This window comes from Camponotus floridanus, unplaced genomic scaffold, assembly GCF_003227725.1.
Source record: "Camponotus floridanus strain SB8 unplaced genomic scaffold, Cflo_v7.5 scaffold116, whole genome shotgun sequence".
NCBI lineage: Eukaryota > Metazoa > Arthropoda > Insecta > Hymenoptera > Formicidae > Camponotus > Camponotus floridanus.
In genome coordinates this window covers 347290-370076 of record NW_020229233.1, presented here as the reverse complement: position 1 = coordinate 370076, position 22787 = coordinate 347290, and the positions used below count along the sequence as shown (strand labels likewise).

Sequence of the window (22787 nt, the reverse complement as noted above, 5' to 3'; positions counted from 1 at the left end):
GGGATCTAGTGACTAAATTTGCCGCTTGCTTAATGGAGGGAGAAGTAGCGACAAAACATGCGAGACAAATAGTGCGTTCGAAAATATGTAGTGCGTTCGAAAATATGTTTGGTCGGTGTTGGAAAAAAAGATAAAGTTGGCAGTATTGAAAACTCCCAGTGCTGCGTTTCGTTTCTCCCATTGGGATCACTAAGATTTAAAAAATTTGCTACTTGAGATATTAAAAAAGGTAAATAAGTAGTTAAATATATTTTATAATAATATGTTTAATAACATCACATATATTATTATTAATACAAACGTGTGTTTTATATTAATAATAATTATAATAAAGTGACATAATTTACCTAAAATGTGATTTAAATTCAATATTTGTACATCTGGTAACAACATTTTCCAAATAATCTGTTATTTTTGGTACTATTTTCTTTTCACCTCTATTGTTATTACCTCTATTGTTATTACCTCTATTTTCTAATAAAATATTTTGTAATTCTTCATTATTATCATCACTATCTGAAGAAGAACTACTCGAAGATTCAAAAATGATGTTTTCGAGTAAAATATATTGCTCCATAATAATAATTAGTGTAATTGCAACACTTTCATATATTGTATATACGGTACAATACAATCCTAATGATCCCAGTGGGAGAAACGAAACGCAGTACTGGGAGTTTTCAATACTGCCAACTTTATCTTTTTTCCCAACACCGACCAAACATGTTTTATATGTAAACATGTTTTACATGTAAACATATTTTCGAACGCACTATTAATCGGATCTCTTCGGTCGGATCGGTTGTGCTCCTGTTATGCTATAACAGAATTACGCCTCTAATTGGTTATGCCGTACGCGTTACGCGGAAAATATGAGTCCATGTGGCCGTACCCTAACAGTCATCGAAAGAAATTGCGGTCGAGCTGATCGAAAAAATTGTGAAAAACATTATAAGAAATTATAGAAGATTATTATTCTTTTAATTAATATATCTTTATTTATCAAATATATATTAATAAACAAATGTATTTTAGAGGAATAAGATGTTTTATATAAAATAAGAATAAGTTGTTAATCTAATTCGATTACTTCGGAGACACATCATTGATTTGGATTAGTCTAGGGAAATTTAGAAAGTCTATCGCTGAGTACCACTGCTCAGTCCGATCAAAGATCCGATTAATTATCATAAACACCCTCTGATTGGTTCTTCAACTTACGTTTACATTTTACGTTTATGGTTATGGCAATTCATGTGTAAAAGTCTTTATACCTCTTACTATTAATTATTTTATCTTTTTAATTACTGTATATGTCATTCTAAAATTGTGTACGATAACCTTTATGTGCACTCAGTGCGCACCAGTTCTGTCAGTGAAAAACGCTATTAATTTCGACTAAAGAGCATACACCAATCAGATTCACAAATTTTACAACAGTTGCGAAGCAGCTTTCCTGCTGAACGTGGCCAACGGTTAACCTTTCTACTTACACTATGCACCATGGTATATATGATAAAATGATTAGTATGCAATATGGCCGTTATTATTCCGAACATCGTCGATCAGTTGGATGATCGACAACGGGGTTGAACGGGGTCAAGGTATTTAATCAAGGTTGCGATTGCTTAATGCTGACAGTGCACGATAATCAATCCGGTGTTTATTAAATCCGCATTCTCCAAGAATGTCAGACATTTTTTTTCTCCACATGTAAAAACGATTTTTTTTGCGCGATACAAGATTCCTGCGAAGGTCAAATAGGAATCCTCGTGATTTCCTTCTGCTACTTGTGGAATATCTTTATCTATCGGGACACATAGATTATCCCATTCTTTGTTCTCGATATAGTGCTTCGCATAACTAACCTCAAGCCTTAAGAAGTGAGTCACGTGTCGCGAGACAGATTCTCGGAACGACTTTTGAGGTCGAAAACGTATAACCGCCGTGGGTAAGTTTTGAATAATGGCGAGCGATCTGTCGAGCGGCTGCATGGAGACAATCGACATCCTCGACGATGAGAAGGAGGAGGGTGAGATCTCATTGGAGGACGTCAGTTCATCCGAGGAAGGCGGGATAGGCCATTTGACCTGTAACTACGTCATCAGCAGGACACGATCGTGTCCAGATTGCAAATCATGGGGTGAATGCGCTCCCTGGTGTACCATGATGTATTATTCTAAGAGCAGGAGAGGTAAAATTTACTAGATCACATTATCTTTTTTGTTCGAGATACACAAGTTATATATAAAATTCCTTTCTTTTCTTTGATATTTTATCGTTAAGTTAAAAGGGACCTTTGGGAGAAACATTTGTGTATATTTTCTAGATTGTCATTTAAATTTTTTTAGATATACATGTATAATAATAAAGGAGCGTGAATGATAGTTGTAAAGTCTTTGTACATTTTAATTTCTTTTGATTAGTGTTATTGCAGTAATCTATAATTTTCGTTCTTCTATGAACAACTTAATGTAAAATTGAATATACAGAATATACAGGGTGTCCCAAAAGTCCCGGACCAGTCGAATATTTCATAAACTATGCACTTTAGAAAGAAATGTTTCAGACAAAAGTTGTATGGCTTGAAGGGGGCCATCAGATAGTGGCAATGATTTGACATGAGAGAGTCATTTGAAAGTCACGTGAAGATCATCGTCAATTTCTTAAACGGAACTTCTAATTTTTTATTACATATTCGTGTAGTTTATCTCGAGAGCTTTCCAAAACACTATAACTAAGTTCGTTTTCATTCAGTACTTTCCAAATTATGAGGCTTGAATTTATTTCTTAATTTTACATAAACCGTAAAATATCGTGTAAAATATTCATTTTTCGATTATCTTACCTTAATACTTTTATGTACAAAATAATAAGAGGAATCAATTGGTGTAAAGAAAACACATAGTTGTTTAAAAAAAAAATATATGTAATTGTTAATTGCAAATTACATATTTATTTCTTAAAAACAATTGTTTTTTCTTTACACCAATTGATTCCTTTCATTATTTTGTACATAAAAGTATTAAGGTAAGATAATCGAAAAATGAATATTTTGCTAGATATTTTATGGTTTATGCAAAATTAAGAAATGATTTCAAGCCTCATAACTCGAAAAGTACTCAATGAAAAAATATTTTATTATAGTGTTTTGGAAAGCTCTCGAGATAAGCTACACGAATATGTAATAAAAAATAGGGGGTTCCATTTAAGAAATTAAAGGTGACCTTTACGTCACCTTCAAATGACTCTCCAAGGTCAAATCATTGCCACTGATGGCCCCCTTCAAGCCATACAACTTTTTGTCTGTAATATTCGACCGGTCCGGGACTTTTGGGACAGCCTGTATAAGGAATTTCGTTGAAAAATTATTATAAACTGAAACGCTAAAACTTTATTATAACTCGAATATAACAATAGGTATGTTTCTTAAAATTTTATTATGACTCGAATATAACAATAAGTATGTTTCTCATTAGATATAAGATAGAAATGTATAAATTTAAATAGAATAATTTGATATATTGCTTATTGATACTGATATATTGTTGTAATCAAGTAGAAGTTAATCTGATTTTATAAGATCCAGTCAAGGGAAAAGAAAATCGTCATCGTGTAAGAGAAGCAGGATGTACGGCGGCAAAACACACAGCGTCGACATTACAAGAGAAAAATGATGACCTAGTGCCTATTTCGAGCGATAGCGATATGGAGATTGTCGGTCTCACGGACACATCTAATCGATCGAAAAGTAGAATGAAAAAGAAAAAGAGAAAGAAAAAGGACTATGACATTATTACCATTGATGACTTAATTTCTCCAGCTTCCGATCCTATAACAGACTTTGGTACTCTGAAAAAAACGCATTATAGAGAATCAAGTCCAGTTCGCAGAAGTGGCAGATCAAGAGTGATTTCGAGATCACCAATCCGAAGACACAGATCCCCCGTGAAATCGCGATCGCCTATCCGATCGTCCCGATCTCCGTTAAGTCGTGTTAGATCGCCAATGTCGAAGAGATCTCCGCGAAGGCTCAGATCGCCAAAACGGATCTCGCCGCATCGTTCGCCCGTCAGATCGACGAGAAGACCATCGAGGCTAGATTCGTCACCGTCCACTCGTCATTATTCCAACAGACACGGTGACGTGACAAAATTGTTGAAGAAAGTAAAGCATTCCATGGGTATTCTCGAATCGGAGTCGAACGTCGATCGGAGCAAGGAACATCAGTCGTCGTTGAAGGAGAAACTGTCAAATATGTTAAAGAAGCAACCCGATAACAATGATACGACGATGCGTTTTAAGGCGAAAACGAATAAAACGGCTGAACCCGATATTGTTAATGATGCCGATGATGAAGAGGATTTGGCACTGCTTCGGCAAAAGGCATTGGAGACAAAACAGAAGAAGTCTAATAAATCATCGAATCATGGACAGACGGATATGGAACTGGAGAAGAAGCCCGCTGCGAAGAATGACGATCAGGACGAAGAGGCGTTGCAGCTGCGCATGATCGCACTCCGCTCGGCAGTCATGAAAAAACATCAGAACCGGGTTCGACGTGGCATCAGAACGAACAAGAAGCCTTCTCGCAGCGAGAGTCCATTCAGTCAAAGCTTCCTTGATGACATACCTGTGCCCGGCGACGAGTTGTTGAAGTTCGCATCGCCGCCGTGCACCCCGCCATGCGACAGTAATCGCATCGAGGACATGGAGCTGGACACGGACGTTGAGGGCGAGAAGGAGGGAGAGTTGCCATATTCACCCACCGATAAGATAACCACACATGTGCCTATCGATACGTCGTTACTTGGCATTGAACCATCTGACGTGTCATTCATCAATGTAAACGAGACGAATAACAAGTCTCCAATCTTCAACGACGCAGAGCGGATCGAAGACGTGCCATTGCTGACCACTGACGTTGCATCATGTTACAGTAACACTTACCTGACGTCTCACGCTTATGAAGCATCGCAATACTATGCGTACTCGCCGTCTCAGCAGTGCACCGAGATCTTCCTCGGTTCAGATTTGAATGATGAACCGGAAAAACTATCCGATCACCTCAGGGACTGTCAAAGCGATAATGTTGTATGCGATTTAATAGACGGTATTTGTTGCCAAGTCGATTCCTCAATGGGTGTTGCATCGACGCAACATGACGTGCCTGATACACATCCGATTCCAGTTCTAACTAATCTTCTTCCTACTCCTTCCATTTCATCAAAAACGCAGCAGCAGGTTATAGAACAATCTACTGATGTTCTATTCGCAAACGTAGATTCGACATTCGGCAAATGCACTTACGAAGCGCAAAATATTTCCGAATGTCCTTTTAGAAGGACTTCTCCGACTATGTATGCCGAGCCAGTATCGCCGAATGAGTCGATAGTAACGATCGACGATTTTTTAGAGACGGAGAAAGATTCATTGGGTTCTTCTGTTGTTGACAAAAACTTGCCGACCACAGATTGCATCCCGAAAGAGTCGAGCCAAGCTGTCGAAGAAGAAACGGAAGAACCTCTATATATGCAAGGTGTGCCGGATATTACCAAAGATGCGAATAAGATACCTACCTTAATCAACAAAACGTTGGTCCCTGCACCTATATTAAGATCGAACAAACAGCTTCAGCAACCGTTGCCAGGAACGAAGAAGTGCGAGACGCACGTTTCGGAGCCAAGCTTCAAAAGCGCCGAGATGCAACCGGTGACCGCAAATGCGCAAAACACGAAGAGTGGCAGTAATTTCAAACCTATAAAATTGCGAGTTGCCAGGAAATCTGCGCCTATTTTAACAGCGTCCGTTGCATTCAATGAACTTACGAACGAAAATTCGGAAAATGACCCATCGGAAGTTCAAGAAAAATCCTCTAAAGATAGTTCTGAAATAATCGAACATTTCGTCACCGTTAAGACGGTGTGTCCTGCGAATAATGACGTCGCTTCGGCGCGTAAAAAACGAAAACGTAAGAAGGAGCTTCAACTTCCGTTCAACCGGTACAAGAGTTTCAGCTCGTTGTTCCAATTACTCGTAGAGAAGCAAAACAATTCGGATGACAGTGTAAATAAAGATGTAAATATTATATTTTCGTCTAATGTGGAGCGACAAATTACTGAATCTGGTCCAAGTGAGGGTAACAATGACAATAAAGCACAGAAGGGTTTAATGGAGAATGAAGAATTGAAATTGCAAAATGCCATTGGCAATCAGGAATCAGTTAGTTTTAATAATATCACGATAGAAAATAAAAGTGTTGAGAGAAGCGATCTTGCTTCTACATTATCAGCTTCCGCTGAATGTCCACAAGAGAGAAATGTCGAATCCCATTTATCAAGAAATTCCGCATCCGACAATCTTGACTCTAATAGAGCACCCAAAGATACTGATAACAGAAGGCAAAGTGTCGATGAGGATGAAAATGAGTTGCGGGCTATTTTACTAGCTTCTATGAAACGAAAGTTAATAGACATTAATAATAGTCCTTCAACAATTTCGATTACTGCAAACTGTGCAAATTCGCAAAAATCTATACAGAAAACATTAACAGATACAACGCAAAAACCTATACAGAAAACATTAACAGATACCGCAGTAATTAACGCAACGCACGCAACGATGAACAATAATGCTGTGTCATCAACAAGATTGGGTTCATCGCAAACTGAAGAGAAAGAGATTAATCGTGTACCCAGTTCATTACTCGTGAACGGTAAGAAGAAGATCAACGTGGACGCAAAAGGTCCGCAGAAGAAAATGATGAGGAAATCAATTATCCCTGCGAGTACGAAAGTGGTGAACAATGCTAAGAAGTATCAAAATATGATGGAGCAGAGAAGATCAAATCTGCGAAAATTCGATAACAATACGAAGCCTAACGAGAACGTTTGGTCTAACGCTAATCCATCCAAGACGCCGTTGCACGTGTCCGACACTCAGCGATTTGTAATAAGCTTAGGATCCGACACGGACAGCGAGTCCGATGGTGAGAAGCGTAAGGACTCCGTCCTCGTTCCCACTGTAGAGAAGCATCAATCGCAAGATATCAGTGCTGATTTCGAACAGAGTTTGCACAAATTTCTGCGCGACATGAGAAAAGAACAAGAACAATCCACCGTTGCAAACGTGGCTAAATCTGCGACAACACGAGATGTACCATTAGTGATTAAAGATTCATCTAATATGCATACACCATTGGTAAGGCAACTTTTTACATTATATTTAATTAATATACAGGGTGTTTCATTTTAATCGCCCCAGGCAAATATCTCGAAAAATATGGAATTTATGAAAAAATGTTTCCGACAAAAGTTGTATGGTTTCGAGGGGGCCATAAGATGGTAACATTGGTTTGACCTTGAACAGTCATTTGAAGGTCACATAAAGGTCACCTTAAATTTCTTAAATGGAACCTACTATTTTTTATTGCATATTCTTGTAGCTTATCTCGGGAGCTTTCCAAAACACTATAATAAATTATTTTTTCATGAAGTACTTTTCGAGTTATAAGGCTTGAAATCATTTCCTAATTTTACATAAACCATAAAATATCTTGTAAAATATTCATTTTCCGATTATTTTACCTTAATACTTTTATACAGGGTGAATCATAATGGTTGTAACAACCTTTTACCATTAGAAATCAATTATCGACTGCAACTGTAATCAATCGAATAATTCATAAATGACAGCTGCTTGGATCGACCGTGTCTGCAGTAACGTACAAGCGAGTTAAATACTGTGAATCAAATAATATACATATTCTATGCATACTTTTCTAATATATTTAACTCTTTTATGTACATATTTTTCTTTCTACACGGTTTTTTTCTAATAACGCGATTTCTTATTATTGTGAAACGTATCTGCCACATAAAAAGAGATATCTTTTGCATTCGTGTATTTTTTAATACGATTTTTTTTAAATAATGGTATTTTAATACATAGAATTTGACGGCGATTTTTTCCATTCTTACACAAATCATTTTAACGTGTAAAAAGAGTTGGATTGGTAAACGATACAAAAGTATTCCTTTTTTATAAAAAAAAATGCGTAATTCTACTTTCTACAAGAAATATTCTGCTGTAGATATTAAGAATGTAAAAGTTATAACTTAGAAAATTAATAATAAGTAGAATAATTCTTGTAGAAAGCAGAATTACGCATTTTTTTTAATAAAAAAAGAATACTTTTGTATCTTTACCAATCCAACTCTTTTTACGCGTTAAAATGATTTGTGTAAGAATGAAAAAAATCGCCGTCAAATTCTATGTATTAAAAAATCATTATTTAAAAAAAAATCGTATTAAAAAATACACGAATGCAAAAGATATCTCTTTTTATGTGGCAGATACGTTTCACAATAATAAGAAATCGCGTTATTAGAAAAAAACCGTGTAGAAAGCAAAATATGTACATAAAAAAGTTAAATATATTAGAAAAGTATGCATGGAATATGTATATTATTTAATTCACAGTATTTAACTCGCTTGTACGTTACTGCAGACACGGTCGATCCAAGCAGCTGTCATCTATGAATCATTCAATTGATTACAGTTGCAGTCGATAATTGATCTCTAATGGTAAAAGGTTGTTACATCCATTATGATTCACCCTGTATACAAAATAATGAGAGGAATCAATTGATGTAAAGAAAACATACAGTTGTTTTTAAGAAAAAATATGGAATTGTTAATTGCAAATTACATATTTTTTCTTAGAAACAACTATGTGTTTTCTTTACACTAATTGATTCCTCTTATTTTGTCCTCTTATTTTGTACATAAAAGTATTAACGTAAGATAATCGAAACATGAATATTCTCTGGTTTATGTAAAATTAAAAAATGATTTCAAGCCTTATAACTCGAAAAGTACTTCATGAAAAAATAATTTATTATAGTGTTTTGGAAAGCTCTCGAGATAAACTACAAGAATATGCAATAATATATAGAATGTTCCATTTAAGAAATTTAAGGTGACCTTTATGTGATCTTCAAATGACTGTTAAAAGTCAAACCAATGTTACTATCTTATGGTCCTTTCGAAAACATACAACTTTTGTCCGAAACATTTTTTCATAATTTCCATATTTTTCGAGATATTTGCCTGGGGCGATTAAAATGAAACACCCTATATATCAGCAAGAATAGCTTGTATTTATTTGAAAGAATTAGTATTATGTAGATATATTATTATAAAATAAATTGTCTACAAAAACTTTTTGTTCTGGAAGTTTTTACATTTTATTGCAGGCTGTGAGGCATCTTCCTGCATCGCAACAAGAGGAATATCGTCGTTTGAAGCAGCAAATCTTGGAGCGCGAAAAGCTGAAACTACAGAGAAAGGTAGCAGATAACAATAATAGCGCCAACAATAATAAATTATTAAATTCTAATACGACAGCGAGTTCCCTAGTAAAATCTCAATCGATGTTTGAAAAGAAAAATATGCACATTAAACAGAATCCAGATAAATCAACAGAATCGGAAAGAAATTCTCAACAATTACCAACGGAAAGCAAAAAGAGAAATATCAATGCGGCAAAAAATTCAGTAACATCAAATGCATCTCATACAAACACAAACAAAAATCTCTCGATAAATGTTGTTAAGCCAATTCTGAACTCCAATTCTGAATATTCGTCAACTAAAGAAGCTAAGAAAACAATACCGAACAATCTCAGCATCTGCATCACTAATGAGATTGCACCGAATTATACCGGGATAGAAAGTAGAACGGTTGAGAATTCGTCCGAGAAACAACAAAATAATAGACCTGCTCTGAGAGCGTTAACTAAAGAAGAAATAAACCGTAAATATGTTCAAGTTTTATTAAAATCGGACATAAGCGGGCGAATTGTTACTATAAATGACAGGTCAGTTTTGCGACATGATATAACAAATGTCAGCCAAAGCGAGAAACCAGTTGGAAACGATGTTAGTACAGAGATTTCAGAGGAAAAACAAAGAAATAATGAAAATAACAATAACAGTAGTGTATTTTCCAATGCATCTACCGTAAAGCTTTTAGACCTCACCACCAATTCAAGCATGAATAAGCAAGAACATGAAGACTTCATGATGGAAACTACAATGCCGCTTTCCCAATATGAGGCAGAAAGTCAACGAGAAATGAATCGTAATACTTCAACGTCGCTATCTTCGGAAAATAATAATAGTAATAATGCTTTCTATAAATCTGATTCTGTAAATGTCGACAATAAAGGTAATACGGATGACGTTTGGGATGCGCTTAAAAAAGATGTTAAAGAGGAACTAGATTCTCTAATAAATCTTCCAAAAGCGGAACAAGAGCGATATTTAAGAGATACCGAGCATAAATTAGTTGCGAGACGGTAATTAACACATTTAGTAATTTATACACAGAAAATAGTAACAATAGCATCAATAAAACTTTAAATTGTATATGTATGATGATGTATAGGTATACGGTTTTGGATCATTTGGCAGAAATGTCAGGGAATCTTCGTCAGTGGGACATGGAGAAGGAACTACAGAATAGTCTAGCTAGCGAGGTGAAGAAACTTAAGGAGCAATTAAAGATGGCAGAAGAGAGATTACAATTGCAGCGGGATCGCGTTAATAGCATGGGACCGAAAGTTTCGACCGCACGTCAAAAGATCAATGCTGGACGGCGCGAATGTTTTAAATTGTCGAAAATTTGTTCGACTTTAGGTAACCGGCTCATGGGAAAGATTTACAAGTACGCAAGTATGAAAACTGCAAATATCGATATTTTTAAATTTACATTTTTAAATTAATATTTTTTAGACTATTTCGATTATGAAAGGATTATTCTTTTAGATTACCAGAGGCAGGAGGTCAACTTTTGAGTGATAAACTTAAAGAAGTTGCTAATCACACCCGTCAATTTACTAAAAAGAAGCGGATCCAATTTAATGATGTCCCTGAAAATTCCAATTCTAATTTTTTACGAGAAATCTCAGAATCATCTAAGCATACATGCATCGAAGATGATTTGCCATTACAAGAACAGCCAATAAATGATACTGCTAATGAAACGGGATCAAAAAACGATACTTGTCATTTGAAGCAATGTAGCGATGATGGAAATTTATTCATATCAGAATCTTCTGTTATGTTAAATCTCTCGCAAACATTTCTAAATCAATTAACACCTCTTAAGAGAAAAGAAACAATTACGTCACTTCATAATGATGAACAAGTTACACCTCCTAATCAAGATACTTCTGAACCAAAACTATACCAAAGTACTCCTGTAGAACAAAACAAAAAAGATAAACAAAGAAGCTGTAACACATATGATCTTATCACATCTTCAGAGTTGGAATCATCAGGGACAGATCCTGTTTTATGTCAAGATAGTGAACAAAATAATAAGAAATCATCGCCATCGCCATCGTTATCGACGTCGACGACGAAGACAACAACGACGATAACAGTGACAACGTCGACAATAACAACAACGATGACAACAGCGACAACGACGACAACAGCGACAACGACGACAACGACGACAACGACGACAATGACGGTGAAGGCGATTGCGCCTTATGAATCAATATTATCACATTTAAAGACACCAAGGTGGGTCTCTCTCTCTCTTTAGATTAAGAGAGATTGTCACAATATTAAATTGTCCATTATCTATATAATGTGCTAAAAATCATGACAATTTTGTGTGGTTTTTGTTACTCTTCTTACCAGGAACACAAACCCCCATGGAGTCCTATGTCCGTACGAAATGATGGGCATTTGCAGAGATGAAGATTGTCAATACATTCATCAGTCGAGGAATCAAACCTGAAATTGTACATTACTGAATGCATTCTTTCAACATGATATACGTAAGGTGGTTCTAATTTCTCAAAAGTGTCAGTATATGCTCATTAACAGCTTATCGAAAGCATCGAAAATTTTTGAATTCGTCATAATGTCGTCAATTTAGTTTAATATCTTGATTATCCTACGTTTTTTCATCGCAAATAATATGTAAAATACTTCATATATGTATATATGTATATATATATATATATATATATATATATATATATATATATATATACACATGTATATATACACATAAGGGTGTTCCAAAAGTTCCGGACCGGTCGAATATTTCATAAACTATGTACTTTAGAAAGAAATGTTTCAGACAAAAGTTGTATGGCTTGAAGGGGGCCATCAGATAGTGGCAATGATTTGACCTTGGAGAGTCATTTGAAGGTGACATAAAGGTCACTTTCAATTTCTTAAATGGAACTCCCTATTTTTTATTACATATACGTGTAGCTTATCTCGAGAGCGTTCCAAAACACTATAATAAAGTATTTCTTCATTGAGTACTTTTCGAGTTGAGGCTTGAAATCATTTCTTAATTTTGCATAAACCATAAAATATCTAGTAAAATATTCATTTTTCGATTATCTTACCTTAATACTTTTATGTACAAAATAATGAGAGGAATCAATTGGTGTTAAGAAAACACATAGTTGTTTTAAAAAATATATATGTAATTGTTAATTGCAAATTATATATTTTTTTTTTTAAAACAACTGTTTTTTCTTTACACCAATTGATTCCTCTCATTATTTTGTACATAAAAGTATTAAGGTAAGATAATCGAAAAATGAATATTTTACAAGATATTTTACGGTTTATGTAAAATTAAGAAATGATTTCAAGCCTCATAATTCGGAAAGTACTTAATGAAAACTAACTTAATTTTAGTGTTTTGGAAAGCTTTCGACGAGCTACCAGAATATTTAATAAAAATAGGGAGTTCCATTTAAGAAATTGATGGTGATCTTCACGTGACTTTCAAATAACTCTCCCATGTCAAATCATTGCCACTATCTGATGGCCCCCTTCAAGCCATACAACTTTTGTGTGAAACATTTCTTTTCAAAGTGTATAGTTTATGAAATATTTGACCGGTCCGGGACTTTTGGGACACCCTGTATATATATATGTGTGTGTGTGCATGTATACAGATATATAAGAATTACAAAAAATTATGTTTTTAAAATAAATAACGTAAAATATGTAGGTTGCAAAAAGTTCCATTGTGCGAATTTTTTTAAATATTTTTATTGAATATTTTATTGTGATAGACTAGAGCAAAATACTCATAATGAAAAGTAGCTTTAATTGTCTCCTTCAAACAAATGTCTTTGCTTTCGCATTTCCAGGTATCGTCCATTATTATCTGAGAAATATAAATATCAATGTAGAGACGAGATGCATTAGCTAAGCAGAGGCAACGCCCGAAGATCGGTAAGTTGTCTTCATCCATGGCAGACTCTAGTACTCCTAAAAAAGTGCGCAATCCTAAGAAATTATGTTTTATAAAAAAAACTTATATTTTATGCATAAGACTTTTTTTCATTGTGCTACTACTATGAAGCAGCAGCAGCTGTATTTTGTTGAAACTTCAGAGAATTTCTACAAGTGTATATTTTTTGAAATATAAGAAAAAAAGTGTTAAAAACTGCAAGAGTAATCAGTGCGGTAAAGACAGAAGAAGAGTCTATTTACCATACTAAGAAGAATTAATATTTGAAAAAGAAGACCATTCAGCAATTGCAGATCATCATTGAACAATTGCATCAGTTATTCGCACTTCGTACTTTGAAATATATAAGTTACCTCATAATAACTAATCTTGTATATGTATAATAAAAGTTGAATATTTTTTCTTATTTAGGGTGTAAATAAATTCAATTATATGTTTTCCTACTTCTTTTATATATATAAATTGTCTTTAAAGTTTAATACTTTAAAAAGAAGACCGTTCCGACGTATAATTTTTTTTTGTCTTATATAATTCTTATAATTATCAAAAGAAAATTCTTACTAATTAAAATTAACAATAGAAAATAATTAATAACTGTCATCATCGTTTAATTATTTAAACATTACATTCTTTATTTTTATTCAAAGATTCTTTATTCGCCATATTTGTTACCGGGAAAAGTACCTTGTGTTTTGTATTTGTGCCAAGGTAATCTGCCCGTAAGTCTGAGTTCATCCCAACGCTGCACCCAGGCGTTTGGACAAATAGACGTGAAGACATCCTTAAACCACGTACACGCTTCAGAACCTTCCCCTAAGATATACTCGCATCGATAAAAATCAGTATACATTACGAAACATCGTTGTGTCTGATTTTGCTGTTGAAATCTGATTAAAAATCGTAATTAAGAATGCATATCAGTATATCAGTGTATGTCACATGTCGATGTATATCAGTTTCTGAATTAATTTTTAATGTGTCTTGCATAATTATATACCTTGGGTCATAGCCAGGAGTGAATCGTAACTCTTGTAATGCTTCCTCCTCTATTTTATCTTTTCGTTTGAGACAAGATTCATCCTTATCTACGACGATTGTTTTCTTCTTTGAACTGTTCTTTTCACTCGCTTCATCATTTCGTATTAAAAGAGGATTGTCCACTTTCTCTTCCATTTTCTGCTTAAATGTATTGGGATGTATTGATAATTCTGTTATATATTTTAAAATATTCTTTTTTGAAACTGTCGGCTTCTGCCATTTTTAGATTTTCTTTCGTTGTTTTCAATTGTTTAAATTTTTATAAAATTATATACAGGATGTCCCAAAAGTCCCGGACCAGTCGAATATTTCATAAACTATGCACTTTAGAAAGAAATGGGTCAGACAAAAGTTGTATGGGTTGAAGGGGGCCATCAGGTAGTGGCAATGATTTAACATGGGAGAGTCATTTGAAAGTCACGTGAAGATCACCGTCAATTTCTTAAATGGAACCTCCTATTTTTTATTACATATTCGTGTAGTTTCTCGAGAGCTTTCCAAAACACTATAATAATAAAGTATTTCTTCATTGAGTACTTTTCGAGTTATGAGGCATGAAATCATTTCTTAATTTTGCATAAAATATCTAGTAAAATATTCATTTTTCAATTATCTTACCTTAATACTTTTATGTACAAAATAATGAGAGGAATCAATTGGTGTAAAGAAAACACATAGTTGTTTTAAAAAAAATATGTAATTTGCAATTAACAATTACATATTTTTTTTTTAAACAACTATGTGTTTTCTTTACACCAATTGATTCCTCTCATTATTTTGTACATAAAAGTATTAAGGTAAGATAATCGAAAAATAAATATTTTACAAGATATTTTACGGTTTACGTAAAATTAAGAAATGACTTCAAGCCTCATAATTCGGAGAGTACTTAATGAAAACTACCTTAATTGTAGTGTTTTGGAAAGCTCTCGATGTGAGCTACCAGAATATTTAATAAGAAATAGGGAGTTCCATTTAAGAAATTGACGGTGATCTTCACATGACTTTCAAATAACTCTCCCATGTCAAATCATTGCTACTATTTGATGGCCCCCTTCAAGCCATACAACTTTTGTCTGAAACATTTTTTTCTAAAGTGCATAGTTTATGAAATATTCGATCGGTCCGGGATTTTTGGGACACCCTGTATATTGCAATGTGTGATATATAATTAAATTAGTATTTTTTATTGATGCGTGAAAAACGAATGTATAAAGCATTACAAAAAGGTTCTATAAAAATAGCATACAAAAAATACACAACATATAATTAATCACAGCTAATATAAGGCTACATCTGTTTGTTATTTTCTATATCTGTGATGTTGGAGCTTTTCAATGCGTATCAAGTAAATTTATATCGCTTTAAAAATAACTGAATTATATAGCAGTACATATAATGCTTTTCCAAAGAAAGCAATTGTGATAATAAAAAAAACTAAACGCTAACACGTAATTAACATATCCAATGCGAGAATTAAGTTTATACTTAATTAGATATAAAACTAAACTTTTCAGCGAATACACTATGATAAATAAAATCTTACAAGGTTATTTTTTTAATAATATTATATGCCGAGCGATAAAATATATAAGCATATATAACATGAACAATTTATATATGTAATTATTCACATATCTTTGTATATTGTCATTGTTCTAAGATTAAACACATATTCGCTTTTATGACTTTTTCCATATATTATTGAGAATATTATTATTTTTTTTTAAATTATATATAATTACATATTTTTCATTCAGTTAAGACAGACTATCAATAGCATTTGTAAAATCTTCAGAATACGAAGTCTGCATATAACAAATTTATAGAGTCTTTTGCTTAATCATAATAATTGCGCTTGTAGAAAGAGCTACATCCAATGGTAATAATTTATTAACAATAATTTTTCGCGATGCGAAATTTTTTTCTAAACATTCGCATTTAAATTGTATTTATAGAGAACATATATATATATATATATATATATATATATATATATATATATATATATATATAATTTATTATTAAGAACACAATTATTGAATATAATATAATAGAATTTGACACATACACAAGTGGAAGATAAAGTTTTTAATAAAACTATTAATTTCAATTTAGAAAAAAAAAAATATATGTATACATATATAAATTCAAAATATATTATATACATATCATAATATTATCATCCACTTGACATTCGATAATAAAAGGCACTATTTAGGTCCCAATATTAGTAAATTAGCCGACATTATGATCGGTTCAGGATTTCATAATAAAATTTTCATCTAATTCGTTATTCTCTTTTCCCTCTATTCGTCATACAGAGTGTCTCAACTAACATGTGTCAAAGAAAAAACAAGTAGATCTCGCTAAACTGAATTAAAAAGCCGTATACCATTTTGCAAATAATCACATAAAATTTCGAGATATTAATTAAAAAAGATCGGATAATAAACACGCGCTCCAACGATAAATCAACTGCTCGCAACGGTGAACATCGGGCGATAGTGAAAAACGAAATAAAAATGACTCTTATAAACTTGTAAACCATTTATTTCTTTGGAGTTGTAATTTATTTTATTTTTCTGCAGTTTTGTATCAAATATACCAATAGGTTTAGAAAATTAAAAGCAAAAAATCAATTTTTGAATACTCAAACTATCTGTATAAGAAAAGTAATGGCCGGATCATATTTTTGCGACATCTTCACGCAGTTTTGTGTTCAATATATAAAAATCAACATTGATTTAAAAAAATTTTTGCAAAGCCGATCTGATAAGATTTCGGCACAGCATTCTTTCTATAAAAAAATCGTAGAACTTTTTCCTGTAAAATAATTATATTTCCTGTAAAATAAAGTAATTATATATTTCTTGTAAAATAATTGTAATATTTCCTGTAAAATAATTATATTTTAAATATTGATTTTTAAATGTTAAAAATGGTTTTTATTTGAAAAATAATTATTTGATTAGAAAGTGATTAAAATTTCTTACAAACCGCGTGTCGCAAAAATACGATTCACTACTTTTCTTATATGAATTATAGTTTCAGTTTTCAAAAATCAATTATTTGCTTTTAATTTGCTAAACCTATTGGTATCTTTGATACAAATTATATTTGATACTGCAGAACTATTGTAAAATAAACTACTTCAAAGAAATAATTTATTTTCATGATTTAGTGCGCTGCGTGAACTTTAAACATTATTTAAATTGTTTACACAAGATACTGGAACTATTTTAAAAAATGTTAGAATTCTAAAAAAAATTTTTAGATTTTTAGATATGGTGTTTATAAGAATCATTTTTACTTCATTTTTCGCTGCTGCCCGTTAGTCACCATCGCGAGTCGTGTATTTCAGACAGACGGTAGACACATCGTCCTTACTGGAAGGCTGACTGCCTAGACAAGCTAATCTCGTACTTATTTTAGTCGATCTTCTTTAATATCTCGAAATTTTACGTGGTTGTTTGCAAAATGGATATAGGACTTTTTTAGTTCAGTTTAGCGAAATGTATGGTTTTTTTTTGACGCATATTAACTAAGACACCCTACACCCTACATACACACACACACACACACACACAGGCTGTCCCAGTTATCTTCCGTCATCTTTCAAAGACAGATTCCTGGGATCATTTGAAGACGAAAATGTCCTCAGCGAAAATGTCAATAAAGGCCATCATTTTTTGCATGTTCCCATGTTTGGGACACCCTGTGTGTATATATATATATATATATATATATATATATATATATATATATATTTCTATTATCACGATGTAACGTGATCAATTGCAGTGTCGACAAATTATTATAAATTTTTGTTATATGTATGTATATCTTATATTAGTGCGTTGTCTAAAAAAGAAATATTTAGGACCAGTTTTTCTTCGATTAAATTTTGTAAGCGTGTGAGTGTATGTATGTGTAATAAAAATAGTGACAGGCATGAATGAAGTATATGTCCTGTGAGATATGTAATTATCTCAACGATGAGAGATAAGGTTGACAAGTCATGCGCTGCACAGGCTGATAGAGTCTTCTTTGTACTGGACTGGCGGTAACATTATCAATGTTTTGTGCGAAATTATAAGTATTGGGATTCCTAGACAAATCGCTAGAGCTAATTTCCGTAGGACGGTTCTCCTGTAGAGGAGAATCGTTTCTAGTTTGAGATTGCGTAGCGGCTTCGTTCCTTTTGCGGAATTTCGTCGAATACTTGTAAAAGTCCGACATTTCAAAAGGCTTCGTCACTTCTCTATACGGCTGATATTTCCCTGGTTGCACAACTGTGCAATTCTGCGGTGAACCTAGTGGTGGTCGTATCGCATCATCGCAAACATCTAAAGATGGTTTCGATTCGGCCGGTATCTCCAGCATCTTCGGTCTCGTCACAGACTGATCGTAACGAGCGTGTGGTTGTTTTGTGAGTTGCCGACACTCCTCGGACTTATCCCTATTGTGGCGATTCACCGGACTCATATTAGGCAATGCCGCACCACTTTGATTGTCCTTTCCGTTTTCATTGCCTGTCTTGATACGAACTGGCGGAGGACTTGATTGATAAGCGACCGTATTCTTATGAGCAACAATCAAATTACGATCTAAACCCGCACTCGCTCCTGAATCTACGGATGTTTCGTACCATTCCTTCTGACGATTCTTACGATTATTATTATTATTATTATTATTATTGGGATATTCTGCGGCTGGCGCATCTTTACCGTCGTGTGAATCATGAAAATAATTCGACTGCCACGTCTCCACACTTCCCAAAGATTGCGTACGTAGCAGCATCTTGTTATGATTGCTGTTCGCTAACGGCATTTGTTGTTCGGCCAACGGCAACAGATGAACAGAATGATGCTGTTGGGATGATGTGACGATGTTACTGCTAGCGGTTCCTTTGACGCCTGTCACGGCGACTGTGCGATAACGCGATTGCACGTCCGAATTCGCACCACTACTATTGTAGTAAGCATTCCGCCGTCTGCGGTCTAAACTGCCAAATCTATCGGGTTCGTCGACGCTTACCCAGTGAATGTCATCATTGTGACGCACCCAATAGCCAGATAGTAGTTGCGTCTCGATTGACGCATTGCTAATTGCAGTGTGCCGCGGGATATTTTTACCGCTGGACGAAGACGAATCGCGGTCTCGCCTCAGTAAAGGCTGAGCGTGCGCGCTATTTTTGTAATGAACTTGGTAATCGGTGATAGGCGTATAATGTGATGCACGAAAATCTTTCTCGTAAGTTCCCTGACTCGTTCTTCGTACGATATCTGCGTTATCCAGATGCTTATACTCGATGGAACCTGTGTATTGCGATCTGTGACTCTCCTGTAATTGTTTCTGTTGCAGATGCTGGAGTTGTCGATAACGCATTTGACGCTCATCCTCAGTGTAGGTATTCGGCATGTAAGGTCGATAAGTTCTTTCGGTATCTGGATAATGTCCGCGAGATCCTCCGCTTCCGTGGGAATACGTACGAACGCGATATTGATCCGACAAGATGTAAATGTTGTGATTCTCATTGTGATCATGCTCGACCATCTTAATGTTTGAATGATCGACAGGGCTCGCACCGGGATAAGTACCACTATGATAATGATGATTGCAGATGTTCGATATATTCGATTGCTCCTCGTAGCTATGTCCGGAATATGTATTTGGTTTATCAGGAATACATTTGTCTTCAGGTCCTAACGGACTTAGACTGATACCAGGTTCATGGAGTATACCTCTTCCAGCAAATTTTGGAGTACTTATTTCGTTTCCTATCATATATGATGATATGTTACACACATAAAAAACTACTATTCATAAGAACCAGTGTTTGCTGCTATCTAGATAAAATTATCTAGATAATTATCTAGATAAGGAAATGGATCATTTTTATCTTTAGACTAGATAGAAGAACTAGATAGAAGAAATGCAAAGTATCTTTATCTTTATCTTAGATAAAAAATGTCATCTTATCTAAAAATTGTCTAAAATGACGTTTTCATTATGCAAAAGTTTTCCAGGCAAGTTTCTAAAAATCTATCTAAAATATCTGAAATATATTTTTTATTTGGAAAATAATATTACAAATTATTACTTTATCTTGTACTTGTTTTACTTAAATTTGTGCAATGCATTTATGTATATTTTATAAAAATGATATATGTATTGTTACATTGATTATTATATTATAAATATATTATAAATATAAATTAATAAATATTTATTATATCATTTATATACTTTTTTGTTATTATTTAAATATTCTTTAGGAAAAGAGAAAGAATATGTGTTTATGATTTTAATATCCCATTTATAACTTGCGTCACATTTTTTACAAATATTTATAGTCTTATAAAATAAACAAAAATATCTAGATAATTATCTAGATTATTGCAATAATCATCTCATCTTTCATCTAGATTAAGTAAAAGCAAAATCATCTTTATCTCATCTAAGATAAATTTACGGATTTTTATCTTTATCTAGATAATTTTGAAATTATCTACAGCAAATACTGATAAGAACATTATTTAAAAATTTAATTAGTGATTTGAAAAATACCTGTACTATCTAACGGTGGTCGTGGCTTTTTCGTCCTGTGTTTTACATTAACGTGCGAATGTGATTGCGTATTATAATTTCCTGTGTGGATCGGTAATTGCGCCGATCGATGGGTTTTTCCACGACTCTGTCTTATAAAGTTCAACTCTGTTTCTAATTCTTGCAGTCGTCGCTGACTTTGCTGATAAGCAAATCTGTGCTTGCGACGTGTAGCCTTGCTCTCTGTAGAGTCATTCACAATATTCAATGCAGTTTCCATAATTTCGAGTTGTACCTGCTTCTCCAATTCCAATTCTGACTCTTCCTATGAATAAATATAATATTCAATATATTTATCAATCATTATATAAGTTATATTATCAGTTTTTTTAAAAAAAAGATAATCTTACAGTATCGGCTGTTTTCAATACATTAACTGATTTTTGTGGGTATATAAATGTAATGTCTTTCCTCCGAAAAGTTGGAGGACTTTCCCCAGGCTCCAAAGGTATTTCTGGAGGTAAAACTCCCGTTATCTCTGCCTCCTCCACACACAAGTTTTTCAATTCACTATTTTTTTGTGCAAGTTTCTCTTGCAAAGCCTCTCGGCGTTGGCGTAACCATTGTAGTCTTGCGGATAATGCGTCATCTGCCAAGGCACCTGGCGCATTTTCGTTTCCTGCCATCACTAAACATGGAACAAAGAATAATTTTAGTATTGTTCTTAGTTATCAGAAGCTCACAGATTGTATCGTATTAGTTATACTCACCCATATTATTAACAAAGATAAAACAAGTGGGTCAGCTGCAATCTCTTCATATGCTTTAATTAATATATTTTGATAACAGCATATCTTAAATTATAATGCCATTTTGTGACCTAACAAAAGTAACGCTAAAGTATATTACAAGAAATTTGATTTTTAAAAATCAAGTATCTTTATACATAAAGATTCAATAGTCAATACGATACAAATCATTGGTACACCAGGAATTTCTGCAAAAATTATTTAAAAATTATTTAAAAATTATTAAAAAATTATTTATAATGCTCGGGTTAAGCATTACAATTTACAAAGATGTATTTAGATTACTTTAATTTATAAAGATGTCAGACATTTGTGATAAGATATAGAGAATATATAGCTTGAATCTCTTGCAATAGTGATTTTTGGCAATTAGGTCAAACTTATTTTAATCAAAACATTTAAGTAAATCTGAACAAACTGAATATAATTTAACATAACAGACAACTAGAGAACTTTTATTTTTTCGAAACCTTTCTTCTTAACTTTTTACTTACTAATAAAATAACGATGCTTTTGATCCTTCAAAGATGTAACAGGATATATGCATAAAAAACAATCGAAGAATACATACGACTTGAAAACTTTGAACGTTCGAGTCACGTTTTTTTTTGTTGCTCTATAAACACTTCTTCTTTTACTACAAGAGCCAAAACGCTACTAACTTTTTTACCAGCATAGTTGCAGCTGCACCTTGTCGGTGCCTTTGATGAGCGTTAGGTCAAAACGGAGTGCGCGTGCGCAAAATAAATATGCGTCATAAGCATATAAAGTACATAGATGAGCCTATGAGCCTATCGTAAGATTTCTTTATTCTAACCACTATTCTACTAAGTTTATTTCTAACCTCTATTCTAACCAAGATTTCTTTATTCTAACTGGTTAATCAACGCAGCTATAGAATGCAGTCGATTGGCATTATAAATGCTTCTAATATTTCTCATAGTTTTTTATCTTCTTATCAGACTTTTCTTCTAAATAATGTTTTATTTTTTGTTGTACGTAAGAATATTGTCACAAAAAATACTATTAAATTGACAGTATTTGTTGGTATCTAGATAAAATTATCTAGATAATTATCTAGATAAT

The 22787-nt window shown here is 33.4% G+C and overlaps 3 protein-coding genes across 4 annotated transcripts; 1 reads left to right on the top strand and 2 right to left on the bottom strand.

The window, feature by feature from the left end:
• Positions 1–1522: 1522 nt before the first annotated feature.
• On the top strand, positions 1523–13664 carry LOC105257582 (serine-rich adhesin for platelets). Its single transcript, XM_011268305.3, has 7 exons — positions 1523–2194; positions 3584–7200; positions 9258–10360; positions 10450–10728; positions 10830–11594; positions 11715–11859; positions 13199–13664. The coding sequence occupies exons 1-6, from the start codon at positions 1966–1968 to the stop codon at positions 11812–11814; spliced, it is 6093 nt and encodes a 2030-aa protein (XP_011266607.1). The 5' UTR covers positions 1523–1965; the 3' UTR covers positions 11815–11859; positions 13199–13664.
• A 251-nt stretch (positions 13665–13915) lies between these two features.
• LOC105257583 (cytochrome c oxidase subunit 6B) lies at positions 13916–14565 on the bottom strand. The gene is made up of 2 exons (XM_011268306.3): positions 14300–14565; positions 13916–14189 (listed from the first exon to the last, which is right to left on the bottom strand). Exons 1-2 carry the CDS (start codon positions 14473–14475, stop codon positions 13955–13957), a joined length of 411 nt encoding a protein of 136 aa, XP_011266608.1. The 5' UTR covers positions 14476–14565; the 3' UTR covers positions 13916–13954.
• Positions 14566–18140: 3575 nt separating this feature from the next.
• On the bottom strand, positions 18141–22396 carry LOC105257584 (transcription initiation factor TFIID subunit 1). Of its 2 annotated transcripts, none has more exons than XM_011268308.3 (5): positions 22196–22396; positions 21663–21889; positions 21303–21580; positions 20914–21217; positions 18141–20123 (listed from the first exon to the last, which is right to left on the bottom strand). In XM_011268308.3, exons 2-5 carry the CDS (start codon positions 21664–21666, stop codon positions 18328–18330), a joined length of 2382 nt encoding a protein of 793 aa, XP_011266610.2. In that variant the 5' UTR covers positions 21667–21889; positions 22196–22396; the 3' UTR covers positions 18141–18327. The 2 variants fall into 2 exon arrangements, with proteins under 2 accessions (XP_011266610.2, XP_025270992.1); XM_025415207.1 differs by having other exon boundaries at positions 21663–21715.
• Positions 22397–22787: the final 391 nt, after the last annotated feature.

Coding starts and splice junctions, on each gene's coding strand:
- LOC105257582 (XM_011268305.3), top strand. CDS start 1,966: ATGGCGAGCGATCTGTCGAGCGGCTGCATGGAGACAATCGACATCCTC. Junction 7,201..9,257: donor CTAATATGCATACACCATTG/GTAAGGCAACTT, acceptor ATTTTATTGCAG/GCTGTGAGGCATCTTCCTGC. Junction 10,729..10,829: donor CTCATGGGAAAGATTTACAA/GTACGCAAGTAT, acceptor TTATTCTTTTAG/ATTACCAGAGGCAGGAGGTC.
- LOC105257583 (XM_011268306.3), bottom strand. CDS start 14,475: ATGGAAGAGAAAGTGGACAATCCTCTTTTAATACGAAATGATGAAGCG. Junction 14,190..14,299: donor ACTCCTGGCTATGACCCAAG/GTATATAATTAT, acceptor ATTTTTAATCAG/ATTTCAACAGCAAAATCAGA.
- LOC105257584 (XM_011268308.3), bottom strand. Junction 21,218..21,302: donor TATTGAAAACAGCCGATACT/GTAAGATTATCT, acceptor ATTTATTCATAG/GAAGAGTCAGAATTGGAATT. Junction 20,124..20,913: donor ACCACCGTTAGATAGTACAG/GTATTTTTCAAA, acceptor CATATATGATAG/GAAACGAAATAAGTACTCCA.